This window comes from Carettochelys insculpta, chromosome 33, assembly GCF_033958435.1.
Source record: "Carettochelys insculpta isolate YL-2023 chromosome 33, ASM3395843v1, whole genome shotgun sequence".
Taxonomy (NCBI): domain Eukaryota; kingdom Metazoa; phylum Chordata; order Testudines; family Carettochelyidae; genus Carettochelys; species Carettochelys insculpta.
The window spans coordinates 2,416,034-2,440,688 of NC_134169.1; the positions used below are offsets into that span (position 1 = coordinate 2,416,034).

Consider the following 24,655-nt stretch of genomic DNA (forward strand, 5'->3'; position numbering starts at 1 on the left):
CTGCTTAAAAAATGAAGCACTGGGCTTTCCACAGAATCAGGTTTCAATAAACCCCCAGTGCTCTGATAAATCCTACACTTAACTTCACCTTTCCAAGCTCATTTCCAAGCTCTCCTCACAGCTTTGGAGCAAGAAACCAACTACACACTCAGGACAGATCACAAACCACACTGCGTGTAAAAAAAATGTCGGCAACGCAAGGTCAGGGAGAGAAACAAACACACTCTTTGGGGGGAGCATCAGGGAGTTCAACTCAAGACTTCTTGCTCCCTGAGCAACACTTGGCCTTGCAAAACAAACCCGGCTTCTGACAAAAAGCGAACTTCACTTCTCACAATTTTAGACAAAATTAAAACCAAACAGCCCCACACACCAGCTGCACCTGGCTTCACCTTGCCAAGGACTTCCCCACACTCCCTCCTGGTTGGAGTGAGATTCACCAGCTCAGGGGGCTGGTGTGGCTGGGCTCAGTCCTTCACCACTCTTTACCTGCCTGGTCCATGTGACTCCACCCAGAACAAGCTCAGCTTGCTCCCATGCATTACAAGATCCAAACTCCATCAAAGCTGGGCAGGCCCAGGAGTTGGGGCTGGCAGGGAGTCAGGTGTGTGCAGATAGCAGAGCTTCATCTGGTGTTTAGAAGGAGGAAGCAGAAAGAGCAGAGAGACGACTAAAGAAAACAAAAGCCCTGGAAATGATAAGCTCATGGGAGAGATGATCAAATACAGCAGGGGCTTCTGGAGGGAGCGTTTCCTTCTGTAAGATCCCCATGGGCCGCACGTCTGAACGTGTGTTTTGGAGTCTGGAAGAGCTTCTTCTGGGCTCCCAATCATGCGCCCATGTGCTAATGAGGTACAGAACATTTCCATCCATGCCCCATTCGCATCTCCTGGACAGCTCATTATTACGCCACTTCTGGAAGCAGCGGCACGTGAAGACAGAGACGCAGGATCCCCCCAGGCAGGGGCTGCACCCACGGGCTGTCGCTGTTCTGACACAGCCTGTGGCAGGGCCCAAGACCTCAGTGGGTGACAAACAGTGTAGAGGGAGGGGGAGGTCGGGTGCCAGCAGGGGACGGGTGGCAGGTGTGAGGGGGAACCCGGGCAGGGCTTGTGGCTGAGGGAGGAGGGGAAAAGGGCAGTGGGGGGGTTGGCAGGGTCTGAGGGGACAAGGGGATCAGGGCAGTGGGGGGAGGGGTGGGAGAGACAGGATCTGAGGGGACCCACTTTGGGGCCCAGGACAGCTGGCAAGGGGCAGCCGGGGCTGGGGGAACCCCCAGCTGGGCTCAGAGCAGTGGGGGATGGGTGAGAGAGTCTGAAAGGGGAGGCCAGGCTGGTGGGGGAGGGGAGGAAATCTCATTCAGTGGCCAGGGGCCCTGCAGCTGCCTGTTGCTCATTTCCAAGGTCCTGCTCTGCAGGCCGGCGAGCTCAGTGCTTTGAGCATTGGCCTGTTCAACCCAGGGGGGTGAGCTCAGCCCTTGAGGGGAGCCATTTAGGAGTCTGGGGCAAATGGGTCTGTCTCCACCACTGCCCTCCTTCAAAGGGAGGCTGGTGAGCAGGGCGTGAGGACGTCATCAATGAAGTGCTGTGCTGCATACGCAGCACCTCATTCAGCTAATTCTCCCCCACCCCCGGCAACTCCAAAGTGTGAAACTCCTCCAAACTTTGAGGACTCAGGGGACTTTGGGGTACCCCAGGCAGTGCAAAGTACGGGCAGGTGAGCCCCAGCTACACACCAGCCGACACTAAAGAGTTGCTGGTGGGGGGGAATTAGCTTAACGAAGCGCTGCCTGTGCAGCACAGCACTTCATTAACAATCTCCTTACACCCTACGTAACATGCTCCCTTCCAAGTAGGGAGGGAGAGGTAGTGTAGACAAGCCCTATATAGAGATAAAAAAAAATAATGCCTGTCAGGGAAGGTGTTAGGTCCTGCCAGGAGGGCAGAGGACTGGATTCAATGACCTCCCGAGGTCCCTTCCACTTCCGTGACATGTGTATCCTCATATGTATACATATATATATATATATATATATATATATATATAAACTCTGTAGTGTCCACACACCCAAAATAATCCCACACTGTGACTGGTTGTAATCAGGAATTTGTCTTTACACATTGCCAGTTCACCACCGCTGTTATTCCCCAGGGCAGAGATTTTCCAGGTTTGCCTGCACTACAGAGTTATTTCAGAATAGCTTATTTCAGAATTATTCCTCCCAAATAAGCCATTTGATAATAACGCCTTCACGCACCAAGGAAGGCCCAGAATAAACAAAAGCTATTGGAAAACAGCACGTCCCCACACAAGAGAGCCTAGTTCAGATTAGAGCCCTTGAAGCACACTGGAGCTATGGCGACACAGCAGCATTATTTCGGAATAAACTATTCTTTGAAAGAGCCCCAGTTATCTGTCCATACAGCCCCCATTCTCTCTTTTGGAATAGGCACTATTCCTAGTAGAATGAGGCTTAAAGACCTCGAAAAAAGCCATCCACTATTTCTAATTAGTTCAGTAACCTGCCCGGCTGTCTCAGGCTGTGTCTGCACTGGCTCCCATCTTGGAAGGGATCATGGGAAATAGGGTGTTGTGAGATTACTAACGAAGTGCTGTGATGCAAAAGCAGCACTTCATTAAGCTAGTTCTCGATTCCCGCGGGCGGCCCCCCCCCCCGCGCAACTTTGAAGCAACAAACTTGGAAGTGCCAGCTTGTCTCTCACAGTGACTAACCCGCCGGTACTTCAAAGTGCCTGGGCTACTTCAAAGCAAAGGCAGGTTAGTCGTGGCTGCACACAAGCTGCTAACAAGGTGCTGAGCCTGATTAAAGGCGGCCCAGCCCTGCCCCAGATCCAGGGCTGCTACACAGACTGTGTGTGCCCTGCCCTGCTGAAGGGGTTGAGCCTGACTAATCAACTGTGGCCCTGCCCTGACCTAGGGCTGGGGCTTACATCTTGACTGCCTAAGTGGGATGTGGCCAATCCTGCCCCACGGACAGGGCCTATATGCTGCCCACCTGCAGCCCAGATAAGGAGGACTGGGCCCTATGGGGACTGCTGCCTGCCCAGAACGAGGCAGGGCTGAGAGTTGGGGAGGTCTTGTGGCCTGCTCCACCCCAGTTGGGGCACACCCTGGCCCATACCGGGACACACTGTGTTAGCATTTTGCCCTGGTTTGGCTTTCTCAGCTGTGCCCAGACAATCCTCCTGTATGACAGACTGATGAAGAGAGACACCCAGTGTATCCAGAGGCTCCTGGCCTCCCCCTCCCAGTGCCCCCTGGGCTGCCTCGGGGGCAGGGGCTTCTTGGCCCAGGTTAGGTAGCATTGGCCAAGATAACTCAGGGTGGCTAATTCAATATACTGCACAAGTGCGGGAGAAGGGGTGTCACTGCCCGTGAGCTCTCCCTGGGCCTCTTCCCTGCAGCAGTGAGGTCCTGGGTGTTTTCCTCACTCTCAGCCACCCTCTCCCAGCTGGACACCCAAAGCTCCTGCCTCACAGACCAGCTCTGGGCTTTGGCTGTGGAGGGAGGTACCAGTGGTCACATGGCATCTCCACCCAGGTGCAGCTGGTGGCTTCCAGGACAGGAGAGACCAGGCCAGGCTCAGTCAGGGCCCCTGCGTTAGCTCAGTGGGTTTATTGAGGCCAGAGGCACAGCTGACAGCACGGTCACTGGAAAAGCCTGGCCCAGGGCTCTTGGCGCAGGGCTGGGAGCATCTCACCAAGGAAGAACTTTCCCTTCCCAGTTCACAAAGCCTCCATTGTCCTTCTCGCAGAGCGTGGAGAGCACGTGCAGCATCCCTCTGACACTCGCCTCCACCGTCACTGGGGCCTGTGGGTGGGGGAAGCAGAGTGAGGTGGGGGAGCTGACTTTGGGAGCATCCCAGGACCCCAGGGGCCCAGAGACAGGACCAAGTTGAGCCCTTGGCCCAGCTGGAGTTCCCTTGAACTGTCCCTCCCCTGAGTGGCATGAATTTTCTTGTGTGTCCCAAGGCAGAGGGGTGTGCAAAACACAGCTGTGTTGTGATGCATGACCTTCACCCTGGTCCACATAACAGAATTCATGCGGTGGGAGTGGGGCCAAGGGGTGTGAGTGGGGGAGGGGCTCTGGGCTGGGACAGAGGGTTGGGATGCAGGAGTGTGAGGGCTCTGCCTGGGAGTTTGGGCTTTAGGGAAATGCTGGAAATTAGTGATTTGGGCTACCAGAAGATGTGGAAGGTGCTCAGGACTGTGGGGTGGGTGTGAGGATGGGGGTCCAGGATCTGGGCTGGGGAGCTGGAGTGGGTTTCAGCTCTTGGCTAGAGAGTGGTAAGTTGAAGTTGTCCAGAGTCCAGGATGGGATTTGGGCTTTGGGGGTACATGAAGATACTGGGTGGAGAGCACAGACATGACTGCATGCAAGTACCTGTGAGCTGGTGCCCATAAAAACCCCACAGCAGCAGCAGCAGCAGCTCTGCTCACCTTCACTCGGGGATGCCAGCAGCTTGAGGAACCAAGCAAGCGGCAGCAGGAGGTTGGAAGCCCAGAGCACAGCATGGAATCCCTGAGGGCCTCTGAGTGGGACACGATCCCTCTACGCAGGGCAGAGGCGGAGGGCAGGACGGGTTCCAGCACAGCCATTACCCCTACAATAAACATCTGCTCCTAACACTTGGCAATCACTGTCCTCTCCGAGCGAGGCACCTACCTAGATGGAGTCAGAACTCCCCATGTCTGTCTGCACCCAGCCAGGATGGACAGCGACACTCAGGATCCCGTCTCCACCATACCCCAAGGCCTGGCACTTGGTGAGCATGTTCAGAGCAGCCTGCAGGTGAGACACCATGAGCAGAGACAGCAGAGTGTGTGGGAGGGAATGAGCCTTGTAGGAAACGACCCACCCTCCCGAAGGGAGGGATGGGAGAGACAGAGAGACAAAGGGGTGAGAGCAGAGCTCCTTTTGTTTTTGTCCTTCTATGTGCAGAATAAACTTTATGTGCACTGAAGCATGTGTGGATGGCACCCACCAATGAAAACACACGCTGCCGGCTGTGCGCGCTCTGCTGATCACCTGGGTGGCATGTGAGTTTTTCCAGGATGGCTGCCCAAGTACTCAGCCTGTCGGAAACACTAGTGAGAAGAAAACACTCGTGGGAGCTGCAGTCTCTGATGGGCTCAATGAGGACAGCAAGCCACCGAGATGCAGGTGTGGCTGCACTCTGATGAGCCGCTGATGCTGACAGGCCTGCAGTGAGCCGTGACAGGTGAGCACACATGAGAGCCGTGCTGAGGCTGCTCTCTGTTATGCAGGATCTGGGCAGTTAGAGGAAAGTGGAAATGTGACATCGATGCTCCTTTGGGGTACCCGACATTTGAGCCAGACACAGCAAGGATCTGACCCCCTTGAGTTGAACTGGGGATGGTCTCAAAATGGGGTATGTCCACCCCAGGGGGGATAGAATTCATAGCTCCGCAGTGACCTTCCCTGAGCTGAGACTGGCTGGACTGGGACTGAGCTGCCCTGGCCCCTCAGAGTGTGAGGATTTCTCCAGCGGGATACAGGCACAACAGAAAGTTCCTCACCGGATGGGAACTCTGATCTGAAGCCCAAGTGAATTGCAGGCAGACAAAAATCTGCCGGCCCTGCCCAGCACAGCGCTGGAGGCTGGAGTGGTGGCAGTAGGATGGGGAACAAGGGGAAGACACCGACTGACAGGGGTTTGTGCAAGTAGCAGACCCAGGCAGCAGTCCGGCCCTGCTGGGTGTGCCCTGTACCTTGCTGCAGTGATAGGAGATGACTTTTCCCAGATGCCAGAGGTAGAGATTCCGGATGGAGCCAGCCTCGCTGGACATGTTGACGATGGCCGCCTTGCTGCAGCTCAGCCCTGTCTGGGGGCTTCCCTGGGCAGCCTGCTTCAGCAAGGGCAGGAAGGCCTGGGCAGTGGGGAGAGCAGAGCAGCCGTGAGGTCAGAAAAGGAACCAGCCTCGTGCTCGTGAGACAGGCCACCAGAATGCGGTGGGTCTCTGCTCTTCCCCCTGAAACCCAGCCCCTGGCCAGGCCAGAAGTAGGAGCCCCACACAGGCAGGTGTGGGGAGCTGTGGACCCTGCTCGTGCCCAGGTAGGAGCCCAGAATGACCCAACTCATGTGCCCGCCTTCGGAGTCCTCATCCAGGGCAGATAGATGGGGGGGTCTGCGGCTCCCCACAGCTGCCCTCATGGCTCTGAGTATGGCCCAACTGCAGCTCCTCAGCTGTGAGTCTTTGCTGGGCCAGGCTGCAAGCCAGAGCCAGGGCAGGGGAAGAGTCATGTGGACACCTGTGGGAACCCCCCTTATATCCTGGGCAGGAGGCCCCGGGATCAGGGACTCAGGCTGGATGTTGCTCCCCCATGTGCCTACCCTGGGCAGGTCAATGGTTTGAGTTGCCCAGCCAGGCTACAGCTTGTGGCTTGGCCTGGAGCCAGGGTGTGTGGGGAGAAGAGTGGAAGGATGAGGACCAGGGAGGGCACGGAGCCTCCCCACAGCCCTGCCGGGGTTGGAAGAATCTCTTTCCCCTGCTCTGAGGCATCTCCCCACCAGCTGCCCTTGGCGTGAAGCTAACTGGTCTGTGCCGGCTCCGGAGCAGGTGCCTGAACCCCCCGGCCTCTGGCCACACAAGCCCTGACTCCCCGGCCTGTGCCAGACTCGGTCTCCACACACAGGCCAGCGACAGACCCACCCAGCGTGGAGCCCGCCGGGCCTTTCCTGCCCCCCCCCAGCCCCTTGTGCTCCCCCACACGCAGGGTCAGCAGGCCTGCTGCTCGCAAGGCAGCCGAGGTGAGCCCAGCCGGGGGCCATCACTCTGCTGAGCACCCAGCACTGAGATGGGTTTGCAGTGAACACACGGGGAAGCTCATTTTCTGGGCTGTCGAGTTAGTGCCAGTTCCTGGTGCGAGTGACTCAAAAATTCCCTCAGGCTGGGGATGAAGTGGGGGTGGGGCTGAGTGTGGGTGCAGTGTGGGTGGGGCATCAGGGGAAGAGGCTGAGTGGGGGCAGGGCATGGGGTGCAGCAGGCACCAGTGGCCCCTCCTTCACCCAGACACCTGCCAGCGCTCGGACCCAGACCCCCATTTGTGAGCCTCATGAGCTGCCCAGGGGGTCCAGGGGCTTTAGACAGATGCTCACAAGCACTCGGTGCCTTTGGTGTGCAGAGCCAGGGCCATGCAGGGATCTGGGGGTGAGTCTTCATTTCTGAGAGGTTCAAGTCCCATGATGCACCTGCAGCCTTTGTGCTCCCAGCCAAGGCCCCACATTGATCCAGTGACCCAGTCCCAGGGAAGGGAGGATTCCTTGCCCAAGCGCTGTCAAACCCTGGTGCATCTGGCCATGTGCTTTCTGTCAGGGCCCTTAACTGGCTCACCAGCAACGGCCCCGTCACGTTGGTCGCGTACACCAGGGCCATGTCCTCTGGTGTCTCTGACTCCAGTGTGCTCAACTTCGCCATCCCAGCATTGTTTATCAGCAGATTCAGCCCCGAGCCTTTCAGGTGTGTCTCAACTCTGGCTGCTGCCGCCTTGATGCTGGCTGGGTCAGTGACATCTACAGCGACAGAGCAGGGGGTCAAGAGCATGATTCCTCCTCTCCGATGTCACCCCCACCAGGGTACGGCCCCCTGGGCCACAGGGCTTCTTCCATTGGGCTCAGAGGTGGGAGAGGGGTTGGGGAAGGGAGTCGGGGGGTGGGAACTGCTGCTGGGTCCAGGCACGAGGAGCTGTGCTGGAGCAACAAGAGGAAAGGCCAGTTCAGAGAGACAATTATGATCATTTCCTTGGACAATCTGAGTAGCCTAGAAAATGGAAATGTGCTGGAGTTAGTGGTTAGTTCATACGTGTGGCGTTGATCTCACCTAGACAAAGGAAGTGGATGATTTAGAATTGCTTGTGATGCATTGTAGGTGAGACAAGTCCCCAGCTGGACGTGCAGGGCTCCATCCCAGAAGTGGGAATGCTGGACAGAGCTGCCCTTATGTGATTTTCACAGGAGCAACCTGCCACATGGTGGTCCTGGGGCTTTCCAGCCTCTCCAGAGCCAACCAACCCTGCCAGAATTTCCACTCACACCTGCCTCCTCTGGGGCTGTGGAAGGTGTCAAAGGGCTCTCAGCAATTACTGACTCTGGTCCTGTTCTCCTCACTGGGATTGGGTGAACCTGGGAGGTGGGGGATGCAGAGAGGGATAGGAACAGGAAGAACATGCCGCAGGGAGATGGAACCTCAGCTCTGGGCCTGGGGCCGGGCACCCACCCAGCGCAATGATCACCAGGTTCGGATGTTTGGCCTCCAGCTTCTGCAATTCCTGAAAAAGAATGAAGTAAATGGTTATTGACATTGGGCCCACGCCCAGGGCCAGGCTGGGCAGAATCCAGATCCCCACTGATCCTGGGAACCAAGTCAATGTCTTAACTGCTTTTCTCCACCAAGCCTCCTTGTGCAACAACCTGCCCTGGGTTCTGCAGCAGTAGGAGGCTTCTAATTGCCCCTGAGCATTTCCAGTTCCATTGTCTAACTCAGGGCGATGGAGTCTGGGACACAAATCACTTCCCCATCACTAATGGGGAGTGGGAGGAAGGGGTTGGAGGGCAGTTCCCCCAGGAGAGGTAAGGGAAGTCCCATCCCAGCAGCTGGGAGTTGACAGTGACACAAGCTCTCATGAGCTGCTTGTGATTGGGGATTTTCTCAGCTGAGGAAGGAGCTGGTGCCATGACCCAGAAGTTACTCAGAACCTGCAGTTCCCCAGGCTGGGTGTGTGAGCAGAGCTGAGAAGACAGAGGGCCTGAGGCAGTGGCAGACAAGGGAGGTGTCAGACTCATGAATTGGGCTCCCTGGAGGCTGGTGGGACTGGGTATAGTTGTGCTATAGTCATTATTCACCTATGCTGGGCGAGCCGGTCCACAGCCCCTGGGTAGTTGCCCCAGGCTCAGCCAGTGCTGCCACATCCTCACTGCTCTGGGACCTGAGCTGCCAGGTGTAGAGGGTTTGGGGTGCAGTTGTGCACCTTCGAGCTGGAGCAGGGTCTGCAGTCATTGCCTGCTCTAGTGTGTGGGTCTCAGCCCCAAGTGCTGCAACACTGGAAGCCCCTTGGGCAGCTTCTGCTTCCCCCTCCAGCTACTGCTTACTCAATCTCCCTCGCCCCGTTCTCACCTGCATTCGCTCTCCTGCTGCGTCCCGGCAGGTGGCAAAGACCCACTCCGGTGGGTTGGAGTTCCCCAGAAGCTGCTTGACGAGTTCCAGGCCAATTCCTTGATTGGCCCCGGTCACCAGAACGCTGCAGAGATTCAAGGCAGCCATGGTCCCTCCCTGCCTCTGCTCAGTGAGAGCTGCATTAGTCAGAGCCCTGAGTTCCCTGCCTGCTCACAGCTGGGGTTATGGAATGATACATCCAGGGAAATAACTCTGCTGCTATCAGGTGACAAAACAGAAAGTGCTCCAATAAGCCAGACCTTATTTGTATATTTGTTAGTCCTCCTCTCAGGTGAGCGGGTTGGTCTGTTTGGTTTGGTTTGCTCCTTCCTCATCTTTTGGTGCAGGGCCAATCAAGTTCTGGCTGCCTTCCTGTGCAGAAGGGCAACACCGCTGCGGTGACCGTGCCCTGACCGAGGAGTCGCTGCAATAATGATCCACTTTCCACAGCTCTCAGAGGTGCTGTACGCAGAAGAGGGAGAAAGTGGGACTGGGTGAAGGACTGTAAGATTATGTAGATGGAGGCCAGGATTTTGCAGTAGAGTTCTGTGGCTTGTTAATTTTGGCTCCAAAGCGGAGGGCAAGGCTGTGCACGGCTAAGGATGAAGACGTGTATTTGTAGAGGCAATGACAATGGGTCAGGTGCCTGTACCCAGCCCCGCTAGAGCTGGAGAAGACCTTACACTGTTGCAAGAGACAAGGTCGGGTTCTTGTCAAGGAGTCTCTTCCACAATCCAAGGCAGCACTTTCCCGAGAGTGACCGTGTTTCCGTTTGCTGAATACGGGACACCCGTAAAATTCCTCAAGTTTGAGCAAGTTCAGTTGGATTCCAGCAGAACGCAGCCTGCAGGGTCACACGCCCAGCCCAGATTTCTGTCAGGGTTCCCATCAGATTGTGCCCAGCAGCAATTTTTGTAATGTGTGTGGGAGGAAAGGGACAGGAGCTGCTTCCAGCCACAGCATATGGGGTGGGTGGGAGGGATGACTTGGCCCATGGCTTTGCAAAGCTCCTCTTTTCTCCCCACCCTCCACTGTGGCTGGAAACAAGTTGTCCTTTCTCGTCTGCACAGAGTCAAAAGGCAGCAAAGAGCTCCAGGCTGCTGCTGTCCACCGACATAAGCCAGCCAGCTCATGACCCCAGCTCCAGTGTGGACAGGCATTCTGTCTGTCCTGTCCGTGCGCCTGGATCATTTCTGTGTTTCCAGTTTCCATACGCTGCTTTCCAGGTTGGGTCTATCATAGAGGGGGCATATTGCCTTCTGCCCTGGAAATGATCCCGTGTGCTGATTCTCAGCCAGTCACTCCCAGGCTGTTCTGTGGAGCACTGGTGCTCCATGCAATGGGAATGGCCGTTCTGGGAAAGAATTTCCATGCTCGTGATATTTTTCCTTCTCAAATATTAACTAAGAAGTGACGTGTCTCTAAAAACGCTGATGGGTTTGAATAGTATTTCGGAGGGCTGGGACCAGCAGCTTTCTGCCCTGCGTGGGCTTGTTTTGGTGGGGGGCTACCAAGTGGGAAGAGGAAGGAGGCACTAGAAGCACTTAGCCCCTGGCCTGACACTGCCTTGGAGAAGAGGGAATAAAAACACACCTCCCCCTGGAGAACGTGGGCATCAGTGCTACTGTCTCTCTCGTGCTGAGCAAGCGCTCTACCACTTGAGCCAATTCCCCTCGGGCTGAATGAGCTCTTCTGACCCACTGAACTCATTCCAGAGGCGACAGCGTTCCTGCAGCTGCCTCATGGCTGGGGCTCAGGCACACAAAGTTACGTCTGCACAGTGGTAGTCCTGAAGTTTGACATAGGACTTATCAGTAGGACTGACAAAACCCACGGAAGCATCTGCTCCTAAATAGCTGCTCGTCTGTGAGGCGCCAAAGGACTTCTTGTTGTTTTTATCAGCTACTGGCTCTTTGCTGAAACGTGGTCCTGAAGAGCCCCCAGAGCTTCTTTTCTGAGGGTGGTCTCAGGGTGCGCTTCTTGCTCAGGATGAGAAAGCTCCAGGGTTCCCAAGCCCAAACTAGCCCTTCTTCTGCCTTTCTCTGACAGTGTGTCAGGACAAGTGGGGGCTGGTGTCCTTGTGTGTGTTTTTCTTCCCTTCAATTGCTCAAGATGTGGCCCCTGCTGTGATGACACCTGTCCCGTTTGCTGTGGCAGCACCTCTCACTGGCAGAAGCTGCAAAGGTCCAGCTTTTGACTCAGCACTTGTCTGGATAACTTGGCATTTCCCCCCTCCTGGGACCAAGTCCTTCAATTCTCTGTCACTCCCACAGTGACCCTGCAGTCTTCTCATTCCCTGCCACAGGCCTGGTCCACACCATGACCTCAGTGGCAGCTGGGGGAACCTAGGCCCATCCTCCCTCTGCTCCAGCCCCAGAGGGACCCGACACCCAGCACAACTGGGCTTTCCCTTCCCAGCTCTCACTGCTCCTCCCTGGACTCCTTCCTACACCTCCCCCTTCAGTTGGCTGGACTGGCTCTGAACACTCAGCCACTCAAGTGTCACTCTGTGAATGTCTTGTCTCTTCACTCTCAAGGCCACCTTCTGACCCATGGCAGTGGTGCTGGTGTTAGCCTGCCTCACTCATGGCTTGATTTAGGGGGCTCTGGGCCAATGCATGCAGCCAATGCAAGCCCAGCTTCCCCGACACACTCACTGCCCTGTGGTGTGTGTGCGCCCAGGGACAGGATTGGACTCTGGGGTGTTAATGATATGACTGTAAATGGTTGTAGAGGGACAGTGGAGCTGCACAGGCCAGAGCCCAGATGAGGCCAATTCTCTCTCCCTGTTGTCGGTTGCCCTACAGCACCCGAGGCAGAGGCCCAGGCCAGGCAGCTGCAGGGACATTAGCTCAGCACAGGTGCCCACTGAGTGTGTGTCTGTGGGACAAGGTGAGCCCAGGGCAGGAGCAAAGAAATGCACAATAGCACAGGGGGCCTCTTTAAACAGCCACACCTGCCCCTCGGGTGTCCCCAGCCAGCCAGGGAGTGGCAGAAAGGTTCCTGGCAGTGCTCACCTTGGGATGTTTCAAAAGCCCAGGCACCACTCAGGTGAGGTGGCTGAGTGAAAAAGGAAAAGGATAGCTAATGTGTTGTACTCTGCACACTGCATTCAAATCCCATTATTGTTTGGCCTTTCTGCTTCCTTTCCTACTGACGTCTCTTCTGTGCCTCCTGCTTTGTGCACACCCCATCCCTGACCCTGCTGGCTTCCAGCTCCTCTGCTGGGCAGACTCCAAGCACAAGGTAACTGCATGAGGCTGGAGGGGGATGCTTTAATTTTCCATGGCAGGGCCCAACATATCTCTGATGTCAGTTCAAAAGTGCCGCACTCCCCCCTGCTAAGCAGGGCCCCGAACACACCTGGGGAATGTGATGCCTCAGCCAGGCAGAGGGGAAAGGACAGCTGTGACTCAGCTGCATACAGGGGCATGGGAACCTGCCCGGGAGGGAAGGTCCTTTCCCCAAGGCTGACTCAGGGGCTCTGGTTTCTCCCAGCTGCTGGGCTGGGCTGTGCAGAGCTGGCAAAGGGGCAGACATTTGCCCCAGGGAAATGAATGTGGCACTCCCCTCTCTCTGGCCTTGACAACAATCCATCTATTTGCATCACCTGCCACAGGTCCTCCTGAATTCCCAAAAGGGCTGCTGTGTTCCAGAGACCCAACTTATTGCAGGTATATTAGTGAAACACCCCAACAAGAGACCCAGCACCAGGGGGCCTCATTCATCAACCAGGAGGAAGAAATCCTCACTCACATGCATAAAGACTCACCCCTTGATTTATAGATGGGGAAGAGGCTTACAGTGAACACACAGAAGGACCCACTGAGATTTGAACTCAGATCACAGGATTCAGAGTCCTGAGAGCTAACCATTACACCATAGGACCTGTCCATTGGTTTTTCTCTCACCTCCTGTAACTATTTTTAAGCTGGCACCTTGCAGTGCTTGCCACCCTCCAGCTGTTTCACCACTCAGGACACTGCTTCCTGCCCCATCTCTGCTGCTGTCCTCCCCCAGACATCAATCCCTGCTCTTCTTTCTGCTAAGCCCAGAGAGACTAGACAGGTTCATTATTCTTTTCAAGTAACCAGCCTGGAGAGAAGTAAGGGAGAAGCAGAGACAAGAAAGGCTGGTGGTGATTGTCGAGGAATATCTGGGTGAGGGAGGGTACAATAACCCTGGCTCTGAATTCACACACATTTAAAAGTGCGCAGATAGATGTGGCTGAATGGGATACATTTTATAGACTCTCAGTGAGCACCTCTCTGCTCATATCACTCTCTCTTGTCAGCTAAGGGAAGGGTTTCCTAGGGTTATATGCATTGGCGGTAGCAAATGTTGAGGGTTCATGTCCATATGAGAAATACACGTAGAATAGAAATCCAGAATGTGATGGGAAAAGGGAGGTCTTTAGATCTGACCAAAAAATCTCTAAAACTGTATTTAGACAGTCTACCACTGAACTGTACCACCACACAAAGAGTGCCCCTTGGATTCATTCACCTTCACCCTCCTTCAGGACAAACACAGTTTCCCCCAGCTTCTGTCCCTTCCCCAGCTCACAGTGGTTTTACAAATGAGGTTTGATTAAACTTTGTTTCTCGATGCACATATTACAGCTCATCCCCTGCTTCTCTGGCTTCTCCCACGAACAGAGCTACAGCCACTTAGGAAGACAGATTTCCACCATGTGTGGGGCACCTCTCTCTCATCTGCTTGGAGCATCATCTATCATTACAAAAAGAACCTGCTGAAGGACACCCACCAATCAATCAGATGCTGCTGAGTGCAGTCAGTGGCAGTAACTTCTTTATCTCGCACTTTTGATGATCCTGCAGCTTGCTTCCTGGGGATGGTTAGACTGCAGCTGCTATTTAGAGACACAGAGGTACAGACATTTCAGTGCTCTGTTCTGGTTCTGCTCCCCCTCCTGCAGAGAGGGCAAATGGAACCTTTGCAATTGGCCCACATTTCAAATAAGGTATTTCCAGATGAACCATGCAATTGGCAATGCACAAATTGCGCCAGTTATTTTGAGATACACCTGCAGTCTAACCATAGGTGCTCAGTGTCTTTCCTCTTCCTTTTTGGCTGCCACCCCCAAAAAAGCCATGCAGCGGTGAGGGTCTCTGAGCTGTTGATCCAGCCTTGGCAGTGATTGAGCTGAGCTCTGAGGTGTACATATCGGTGAGCTGCTCGTCTTTCAGTAGTGCAATGGCTTGGGGCAAATATTGCAAAGAAACGTTCTGAGTTCAAGTTTCTTCACCTGTACCAGATGCTGTTTGGGAAGAAGGGGCTTTTGAAATCCAGGGGAGTGTTTCGAAGGGTCCCCTATTACACTCACAGTGTGTATTCTGAAAGCAGCACTTTCAAAGCAAGAGTGGCTGCCATTATGTTAATGAGGTGCTGCACATTCACGGCAGTGCCTCGTTAGCATCAGGCGACGTGGCTCATTACCACAGCCCCTCTCAAACAAGAGGCTAGTGTGGCCAGAGCCTCTGTGAACTCCCAACCAAGGCTGTTGTGGCCTCCCTCAGCTAGATATTCCCTACCAATCACCACGGAGCTTGCCAATCTTTGCATCTCCATGACTTCTTTCCAGACTGGTAACTGGAAAAGCAAAGAAAAGAAAAATGAGCTCTGGGGGCTTCAGAGAAATGTTCCCCTCTGGCCAGTTGCCGCGAGTAGCAACAAGGGTTGGGAGCGATGTCTGGGAGTAGGCAGGGGGAGATGGGGCAGGAAGGAGCACTCAAGGTAAGTGACTCCCCTGGCATTTTACAGCCTTGCAGCACAACACAACCCCAGCTGCCCCAGCTCTGAGAGCAGTACCTGGATGTGCTGGTGGCTGAGTGCCCTGGGCTGGGGCTGGGAAGTAGCCGTGTCAGCGTCTCACTCAGGTCAATGCTGGAAGGGAGTTTAGCCCATGAAAACAGCCCAGGGGCAGGGAAGTGTTTCCGTGGACTCTCCGGCATTTCAGTGGGTCTGGCTGCTTTGGAGCCAGGACACTGACCAGTCCTGCTGCAATCGTTACCCCAAAGGGGCTTGGGGGTTCCAGTCTCAGACACAGCACACAAAGGTGGGCTCAGCAGCACTGCAAGAGCCACCCCACAGTGTGGCAGCCGCCATGTGCGGTTTGACCTGAAAGCCCAGAGCTGCTCCTTTCCCACAAGGACAGGAGTGTCCCAGGGGGCCTGGAGTACTGGCCTGTCACCAGCATGTGAATCTTCAGAACATCCATTGTGGGTTAGAACAAAGGTCCCTCCAGTCCCATGTCCTGTCAGGGCCAACACCTGGTGCTGCAGAAGGTAGCAGCCCGGCACCCCTGGGAGCTGAACCCAGCAGCTCCTGTGTGCTCGTTTCAGCTGTGGAGCAGGAGGTATGTCCCAAAGAGGCTTTTCCCCAGCTGCTGAGAAGCACAGAAGAATTCAGGGCTTGCTCAGGGTGAGACAGTTGAATGGAGACCTGCCCCAGGCCCTGTGGCTGGATCTATTGCTGTCAGGGGCAGAGAAACATTCCTTCCCCCTGGGCAATATCTGCTCTTTTCCCAGATGTGCACTGCCCAGCCCAGGAGCTGGGAGAGACTAGAGCACTGCATCAAGCCTTGGGGAACCAGCCCTTCACTCAGAGGCAGCTGCACCTGTGCCTGACCTCAGCTGAGTCAGGGCTGCCCCCTCCTTGCCAGGGAACTACACCCCTGGCTGTGTTTGGGGCCCTGCTTAACTCCAGGCAGCAGCACTGCAGGGGGCAGAGGTGAGTGGAGCTGACACTGGAGTCAGGCTTGGCACTTTCAGGGTAAATGAAATCATCCCACCCCCACCTCTGGCAGCCAGAGCTCAGCTCAGCCTCACAGAGGTGTCCTGTGCTTGGAGGCAGCAGGCTCAGCTGTGGTGGAAGTAGCATCCCAATATAAGGCTGGAAATCAACAAAGAAAGTTGTGATGAGGATGGGATTTGAACCCATGCGTGCAGAGCACAATGGAGTAGCAGTCCATCGCCTTAACCACTCAGCCACCTCACCTTCTCCTGTTGCATGTTTTTCATAAGTCCCAAAATCAACCCTACCAGGAACCTTTCTACAACTCACTAGTTGGCCAGGGACACAGGATGGGCAGATTTGGCCCGGCAGTGCTACTCTCACTCCTGTTCCCTGCAGTGTGGATTCCTGGTGTGAGCAGGGCCCCAAATACAGCCGGGGTGCAGCACCCCAGCCAGACATGGGGACAAAGTTGGGGGCAGCCCTGGCTCAGCTGCAGCCACTGACATGGGCAGCTACCTCTGAGAGAAGGGCCTGTCCCTCAGGCTGGCTCAGGGGCTCTGGTCTCTCCCAGCAGCTGGGATGAGCTGGGCTGTGCACAGCTGGGAAAGGGGCAGACACTTGCCTGTGGGGTTGAATGTCACACTCCCCTCTCTCTGACACTGAGAGCAATAGACCAGTCTACAGCACCAGCCACAGGGCCTGAAGCAGATGTCCATGTGGCTGTCCCACCCTGGAGCCCCTGGGGTCCCTGCTCAGCAGTGCCCTCATAAAGGCTGTTTAGAAATAGCATAAGAACATAGCTGCCCTTACCCAGTCTATAAGGTGAACATAAGAACGGCCATACTGGGTCAGAGCAAAGGTCCATCTCGCCCACTATCCTGTCTGCTGACAGTAGCCAGTGCCGGGTGCCCCAGAGGAGGTGAACCGAAGACAACGGTCAAGCGATTTGTCTCCTGCCATCCGTCTCCCGCCTTCAACAAAAGGCTCAGCACCATCCCTTACCCCTTGCTAACAGCCACCTATGGACCTAACCTCCAAATATTTATCGAGCTCTTTTTTAAACTCTGTTCGAGTCCTGGCATTCACAGCCTCCTCTGGAAAGGAGTTCCACAGGTTGACTGTGCCCTGTGTGAAGAAAAACTTTCTTTTTTTAGTTTTGAACCTGCTACCCATTAATTTCATTTGGTGTCCTCTACTTCTTTTAGTATGGGAACAAGTAAATAACTTTTCTGTATCCACTTTCTCCACTCCATTCATGATTGCATCTTCCTCTATCATATCGCCCCTCACTCTCCTCTTTTCTAGACTGAAAAGTCCCAGTCTCTGTTGCCTCTCCTCATGTGGGACCCCTTCCAAACCCTTTATCATTTTAGTTGCCCTTTTCTGAACCTTTTCTAATGCCAATATATCTTTTCTGAGGTGAGGAGACCACATCTGCACACAGTACTCAAGAAGTGGGGATACCATAGCTTTATAAAGGGGAAGTATGATAGTCTTATTTCACCCACTGCCATTTTCTCCCTCCCCTGCGTACAACACCACTTACAGCTGTGGAAGCTCACAGCTTTAGATCAGAGTTCCCATCCGGTGAGGAACTTTCTCTTGTGCCTGTCTCCCGCCAGAGAAATCCCCATGCAGTGATGGGCCGGGTGCAGCTCAGCGCCAGTCGAGCCAGTGTTAGCTCAGGGAAGGGTCACTGAGGAGCTGTTAATTCTACCCCTTTCTAAGGGTGGGCATACCCCATTTACAGACCATCCCCAGTTCAACTGAAGGGGCGCCAGATCCTCACTGCATCTGGAAAACTTATGGGAAAACCAAAAGGAGCATCAATGTCACATTTCCACTTTTCCCTAACCAACCAGACCCTGCATAACCGAGAGCAGCCTCAGCACGGCTCTCAGGTGTGCTCACCTGTCATAGCTCACTGGAGGCCTCAGCATCAGTGGCTTATCAAAGGGCAGCTATACTCGCATCTCTGTGGGTTGCTGTCATCATTGAGAGCATGAGAGAGTGCAGCCCACAGGAGTGTTTTGTTCTTACGAGTGCTTCCCAGAAGCTGAGTGCTGGAGTGGCCATCCAGGAGAAATTCAAATGCTGCCCAGCTGATTAGAAGAGCACCCACAGCCGGCAGCATGTGTTTTTATTGGCGGTGCCCCTCCACACATGTCTCAGTGGACATAACATTTGTTCTGCACATGGAAAGACAAAATTAAAATTAATGCCGCCTCACTTCCTTGTCAGCCTTTCCCGTCCCTCCCCTCGGAAGGGCAAGTCATTTCCTACAGGGCTCATTCCCTCCCCCACACTCTGCTGTCTCTGCTCATGGCATCTCGCCCACAGGCTGCTCTGAACATGCTCACCAAGTGCCAGGCCTTGGGGTACAGCGGAGACGGGATCCTGATTGTCGCTGTCCGCCCTGGTGCTGTGCAGACACACATGGGGAATTCCGGCTCTGACCAGTTAGCGATCTCGCTGGGAGAGGCCAGTGGTAGCCACATGTTGGGGCAGATGTTCATTGTAGGGGTAATGGTTACGCTGGAACCCACCCTGCCCTCCACCTCTGCCCTACATGGAGGGATCGCGTCCCACTCAGATGCCCTCAGGGATTCAGTGCTGTGCCCTGGGCTTCCAACCTCCTGCTGCCACTTGCTTGGATCCTCAAGCTGCTGGCATCCCAGAGTGAAGGTGAGCGGAGCTGCTGCTGTGAGGATCTGGAGAGGGGGAGCTGGACGTCATGCGCACCAGCTCACAGGTACTTCCATGGGGGTGATATCTGTGATCTCCACCCAGTATCCTCATGTACCCAAAAGCCCAACTCCCAGCCATGACCCTGGACCCCTTCTACACCCCACTCCCAACCCGGAGCCTAAACCCACTCCAGCACCCCAGCTCAGAGCCTGGACCCCCATCCTCACACCCACCCCAGTCCTGAGCATCTTCCACACTCAGAGCTCCCCTCCGGCAGCCCAAATCCCTAATTTCTGGAAACTCCCTAAAGCCCAAACTCCCAGCCAGAGCCCTCACACTTCTGTACCCCAACCCTCTGTCCCAGCCCGGAGCCCCTCCCCCACTCAGACCCCTTGGCCGCACTCCCACCACATGAATTGTGTTATGTGCACCAGGGTGAAGGGGAGGAGTCACACGTCAGCTGCGTGTTGCACCCCCTCACCTCGACACACATGAGAAAATTCATGCCACTCAGGTGTGGGACAATTCAAGGGAATGCCAGCTGGACCCTGCCTGTGGGCCCCTGGTGTCCTGAGTCAGTCCCAGGGCAGGCTCCCCCCTAACTCTGCTTCCCCCCGCAGGCTCTACTGACGGCGGAGGCGAGTGTCCGAGGGATGCTGCACGTGCTCTCCACGCTCTGCGAGAAGGACAATGGGGCCTTTGGGAACTGGGAAGGGGAAGTTCTTCCCTGGTGAGACGCTCCCAGCCCTGCACCAGGAGCTCTGGGCCAGGCTGTTCCAGTGACCCTGCTGTCAGCTGTGCCTGTGTCCTCAATAAACCCACTGAGCTAACGCAGCAGCACTGCCTGAGCCGGGCCTGCTCTGTCCTGTCCTGGGAGACACTGGCTGCGCCCGGGTGGAGCTGCCATGTGACCATTGGTTCCTCCCCGCACAGCCAAAGCACAGAGCTGGCCTGTGAACGAGGAGCTTTGGGTGGGTGGCTGTCTGGGAGGGGGTGGCTGAGGGTGGCAGCCGGGGTGAGGAGGACACCCAGGACCTCACTGTTGCAGAGAAGAGGGCCCAGGGAGAGCCCACGTGCAATGATACCACCTTTCCTGGACTCATGCAGTGTGTTGAATTAGCTACGCCGAGATATCCCAGCCGACACTCCCTAACCTGGGCCGAGAAGCACCTGTCCCCAAGGCAGGCAGGGGTCACTGGGATAGGGGGGCCAGGAACCTCTCCATACACTGGATCTCTCTCTCTCTTCATGTGTCTGGAAGACAGGAGGATACTCTGGGCACAGCTGAGAGAGCCAAACCAGGGCAAATTGCTTCAAACTGGGTGTAGAGGTTGGGTCAGGCATGTGCGCCCCCTCTGGGGTGGAGCAGGCCACAAGACCTCTCCAAATCAAGGCACTGCCTGGTTCTGGGCAGACAACAGTCTCCATGGGCCCCAGTCCCATTTAACAGGGCTGCAGGTGGGCAGTCAAGATAGAAGCCCTAGCACTAGGGCAGTCCCTTAGTCAGACTCAGCCTCTACACACTCAGTGTGTGGAGAAGCCCTGGGCCTGGGGCAGGGCTGGGCGGCGTTTAATCAGCCTCAGCAGCTTGTTCGCAGGGCGGGGCAGTCCAAACAATATAAGAGCCCTGGGCCAGGGGCAGGGCGGAGCTGTTCAAACAGTTTGCCAGTGGGTTTTCCCTGAAGCAGGGTACAGCCCCAAGCACACCACCAAGGCACTCTGGGTTGGGAGAGGTAAAGGAGATGGGGAGGGGGCACAGGCACACCAGCTCTGGTCAGTGGGGATCCCCCAAAACACATCGACATGGGCTCTGATGGGGCGTTCCCCCGGCTGCTTCCGACCTCCACCTCCCTTGTCTCAAGGTCCCACGCCGTGTTATCTGGGAGGTTGGGCAGTTCTTTGTCGTCTGGGTAAGTCGCCGCCATCAGGTCTGGAAAGTCGGGCATGCCTACGTCAGTGGGCTAGTGCAGTGACTAGAGCTGTCGGCTCAGGCCGGTCCTGGAGCCCTGGGTAGGTCTGGGATGCACAGGTAGCTGGCAGCCAGCAGATCAGGACCTTCCCTGGAGTGACTTCATAGAGGGGCACAGAGCTCAGGTCAGTCCAGGACCTCTGAGTAGCAGGTAAGCAGGAGGGTCATCTACACCTCTGGGGTCATGTCAAAGCAGCAGGTGGGCCCTTCTGGCCAATCAGCCACCTGGGTGTATGGTCTTTGTCTCCTGATTCCAGGACCTCAGCCAGACTCCTCTGCTTGGCGTAGAGGCCACCCTTTTAGTGAGCCCTGGGTCCTGTCATGAGCATGTCCTGTCTCCTGTGTCAGTCTCTGTGGGGCTGGGCACAGGTGTTCTGGGCTCACCCACTGAGGCCTCCAGCAGGCGTCCCCTTCTTCTGGGGATGGGGGTGCAACACCCCTTTGCTACACAGGGCTACTTCCATCCCAGCACTGGGTGTTCTCCCCACATGGCACCAAATCAGTCACAAAGAGCACATCTGTTGCCAGCGTGACCAGCAAGAAGTCAAACAAGCAGTTTTCTTGCACACCCAGCTTCCCCTGTGCCACAGTCCGTATCCTCCTCACACAGACGTAAACCAATCTCACCAAATCCACCCAGGTTCTTCCAGTTCCAAAAGACCTGCCACAGCCCCAGGTCAAGGTACCCAGAAGGTCTTACCCAAAAGAGCCCACTGGGCCAATCCTTTTGTGTTTATTAATAAGAAGAAAGACGAGGTGGAGGGTAAAATTGCCGAAACAATCAAATTGTAGACCCCAGTCACAAAGTTTTTGATGCAGACTTGCAGCAGAAGTGGGTCAGGCTGCTGTCTTCAAAGTCTCTACAGCTGGCAGAGAACTATTTTCATCCCTTGACCACTGGGTTCTGGGCACAGCACACTTCTGCTACGCCACACCACTCAGCTGTGAAGGCTTTACCCAGCATGCAGTCTGGTGAGTATCCTGCACTGACGCTGGCAGAGGGCGAGTATTCTGCTGGCGAGTGGCTTTGCAGCTCATGTGGTGGTCCTGTGGCTGTTAACTGGAAAGACGGTGATTCAAGCGCACCCAGGAATGGTGCTGTTAAGAGTCTGCTACTGACTACCTTTGTGTGAGTTTCTTAATTACTGGAAGCAGCCTTCCCTCTCAGCTTCTTTCCCAAAAGAGCAGACTGTGCCAATACCGCACAATCTAAATTCAAAAGCTTTCTTCAGAAATAAGAAAGGGAGAAAATGTTGACAGTCAAATGGTGAGAGCCACCAAATTACCGACCCCAATTGCAAAAAATTTGTTGCAGGCTTTTAGAGCAGCAGAGTAAACTGCCAGCTGGCTGAAACAAGACTCTTACCGCCACCTCCTCCTCTCTGAGCGTGGCTCAGAAGGCCTTTTGGGCTCACTTCTTAGTACATAGGTTCCACAAGAGAGGAGTTGGAATGAAGACCAAAGTGGAGGCGCCCACCTGCACTCTGGGGGCTCTTGTTCCCACAGGGGAGTGCACTAGGCTGAATAAATAAGTTTCCCAACCTTGGCCAGAAAAATCACATGAATATCTGAGAGGTGTCAGGCAAAAGGAGTAGCATTGTCCCCTCAGTGGTGTAACATGGAAGATTCCTCACCTTCCTCCTCCCATTCAATTCCAGGGTACGGAGAAAAGGTTTCTGCAGAACTATCTAGAATAACAGCTTCTGTACTGCATCCGTCCAGTGGTCTGGCCATTGTGGGAGGGCAGCAGCCAATGAGCCTCAACCTCTGCAGCCCTCATCCCTTCCTTTGTCAGCCACCAGAGAACCAAGGCCACATCCGTGTTCCCTCAGACATTGCCCATCCTTGGGCTGGAGGAATTTCCTTTTGGGCGGAATGAATTTTTCATAGGTGACACCAATGCTGGTGTCGTGTAGATTTGCCTCATGGGTACAAATAAATATCTTTGTTGTAAATACATATTTGGAACAGCTCATAGGTAGGGAAGACAATCAGATTTAAGCAGCTGATAACTGACAAGGAGCAATGAGTCTGATGATTATTTCATATGACGTCATTCTAAAAAGAATATTAACTCCCCATTTCAGAACCTCTATTTGATCACCCATTCTAACAGCTCCAGCTGTTAAACACACCCAGATGGGACACTCTGAAAATGGCTTGAGAAATAAATCACAGACATGGCTATCCAGTAAAAGCTTAAAAATATGCCCCAGTGGAAATCCCTCCTCCCACAGACCACTCACTCTCCACTGCAGCTGCTCTCAGAAATGAAGCATCTGCCAAAGCACCGCATGCTACAGACCTCTGCAGTTCACAGAGTCACCCGTTACATGTACCTCACCTGCCCACGGAGCTTAATCAAGCTGAGTCCAGGGAGGGGACACAGCCCCCAGAACATGTGCAGAGGACACCAGGCACTACAAAGCCACAGGAACCTCCCTGTCCAGAGCAGCCAGGCCACTAAGTCAAGATGCCCCAAGGGCTCACCTAGAGCTGGAAACCGTCATTTTGGCATTATAAGCAGCACTGTCTGAACAGCTCAGCCAGCCAGCTGGTAGGAACGGGTCTTACAAGTGGCGTCTTAGGAAAGGAGCCGGGGACCTGCAGGGACGTGTGGACTCAACAGTGAGGTGGCTGGGGCACAAACTTTGCCCACAGCCAGGGGAATTAGCTCAAATGGTAGAGTGCTTGCTTCGCATGCAAGAGGTAGCGGGATCGATACCCACTTTCTCCAATGACTACTCCATTTTCCACACTTTTCTTCCAAGGCAATGTGAGAGCAGTGCCTCCTTTCTCCTCCTTCTCGGTGACCCCCCAGAAAGCTCTCAATGTACAGGGGGGGATCTGTAGCTGGCTGAGCTGAGCTGTGTGCAAGGGCTCAAGAGAGCACTTTGAGCATCTTCTCTCCCACCTGGTGGGAACAGACACACGTTTGATGTGGAGGCTGGATATGAAAGAGGAGGCCGTGGCCATGGACTGCCTCTGCTGAGAGAAAGTGGTGATGCACACGTGAGCCATTTACCTCATAGGGAGATACCCCTGCAGCAGGTAGGAACGAGTTGCGGGTGTGTCATTTGGTGGGCAGGCTTAGTGCTGCATACGCAGAGGTTCTGGAGTTGGGGTGACAGCTGTGGGCTCTGTGTCTGTGGTAGGAGAGCAGACAGGGCAGCTGCTGGTCTAAGGCCCTGTGCTCTGGGTGAGCTGGGAGCAGCTGAGCTCAGCAGCAGGCAGCAGGCTGGGGTACCTCCGTTGGAAGCACGTTGCAGCAGGTGGTGATGCTGTGACCCCTCTTGCAGGGAACATGGGCCTTGTTAGTGTTGTTCTCATGGCAGTGGGGGTAGGGGATAGGCAGGGTCTGAGGAAACACCCGGCAGGGGCCTAGGACAGCGGGTGAGGGGCAGCAGGGTCTGAGGGAATTCCTAGCCAGGGCTCAGGGCAGTGGGGAATGGGAGACACAGACTGGGGCGGGGGCGGGGCGGGGGAGCCAGGTTGGGGCTCAGGATGGTGGGGGGAGGGGGTTTGGGAATGCGCAGGTGGGATGCTGAGCTGGGGGGGAGGGACAGCGATCTCACTGCAGGGGTAATACTGTCCTTGCAACTGCCAGTTGCTCCTTTCTGAAAGCACCTCGGAGAACCCTGGTCCTCTGTGGGTTGGCTGGCTTGTTTGGTTAACACTGAGCCCTTTGCTACCTCGGAGACAGCTTCAGGGTGCTGGTCTGTTCCCCTTTGCTTAACTGCTAGAGACAGCAAGGGCCAAAGATCAAGGAAAGGCGTTGAGTGGCTTGTAGGGAGCAGGCCAGAGTCCTGCTGAGAGGAGGTGGCAGGATGCCGATGCTTTGCTGGGTGTGGGGGAGGCTCTGCCTCTATTCCCCTCACTCAGTTACCATTCCAAATCCCCTGTCCCTGGGATGCTGGTGAGTGACAACCTGACTTGCAGTGCTGGGTGTCTTCTGAGCAGCTGCTGCTCTGCCTGTCACAGCCCTGGGTTCATAAGGGGGTTCTACACAGCAAAGCTATTTCAAAATAACTCTCCCAGCGTCTAC

General features: G+C 55.1%; 1 protein-coding gene and 2 non-coding genes across 3 annotated transcripts; all 3 read right to left on the reverse strand.

Annotated features, from left to right (window-relative positions):
- Positions 1-4,686: 4,686 nt before the first annotated feature.
- LOC142005153 (C-signal-like) lies at positions 4,687-9,302 on the reverse strand. The gene is made up of 6 exons (XM_074982842.1): positions 9,156-9,302; positions 8,259-8,310; positions 7,369-7,555; position 7,327; positions 5,754-5,912; positions 4,687-4,806 (listed from the first exon to the last, which is right to left on the reverse strand). Exons 1-6 carry the CDS (start codon positions 9,300-9,302, stop codon positions 4,687-4,689), a joined length of 666 nt encoding a protein of 221 aa, XP_074838943.1.
- Positions 9,303-13,011: 3,709 nt separating this feature from the next.
- On the reverse strand, positions 13,012-13,083 carry TRNAQ-CUG (transfer RNA glutamine (anticodon CUG)). The gene has a single exon. It is a non-coding gene; the product is annotated as a tRNA-Gln (tRNA).
- Positions 13,084-16,132: 3,049 nt separating this feature from the next.
- TRNAS-GCU (transfer RNA serine (anticodon GCU)) lies at positions 16,133-16,214 on the reverse strand. The gene has a single exon. It is a non-coding gene; the product is annotated as a tRNA-Ser (tRNA).
- Positions 16,215-24,655: the final 8,441 nt, after the last annotated feature.

Bases quoted from the DNA above. Each gene is read 5' to 3' on its own strand.
- LOC142005153 (XM_074982842.1), bottom strand. From the start codon at position 9,302: ATGGCTGCCTTGAATCTCTGCAGCGTTCTGGTGACCGGGGCCAATCAA. The intron at 8,311-9,155 runs GTGAGAACGGGG...ATTCTTTTTCAG, and splicing joins CAGCAGGAGAGCGAATGCAG to GAATTGCAGAAGCTGGAGGC. The intron at 7,556-8,258 runs GTGGGTGCCCGG...CTGTCGCTGTAG, and splicing joins CCTGGTGATCATTGCGCTGG to ATGTCACTGACCCAGCCAGC.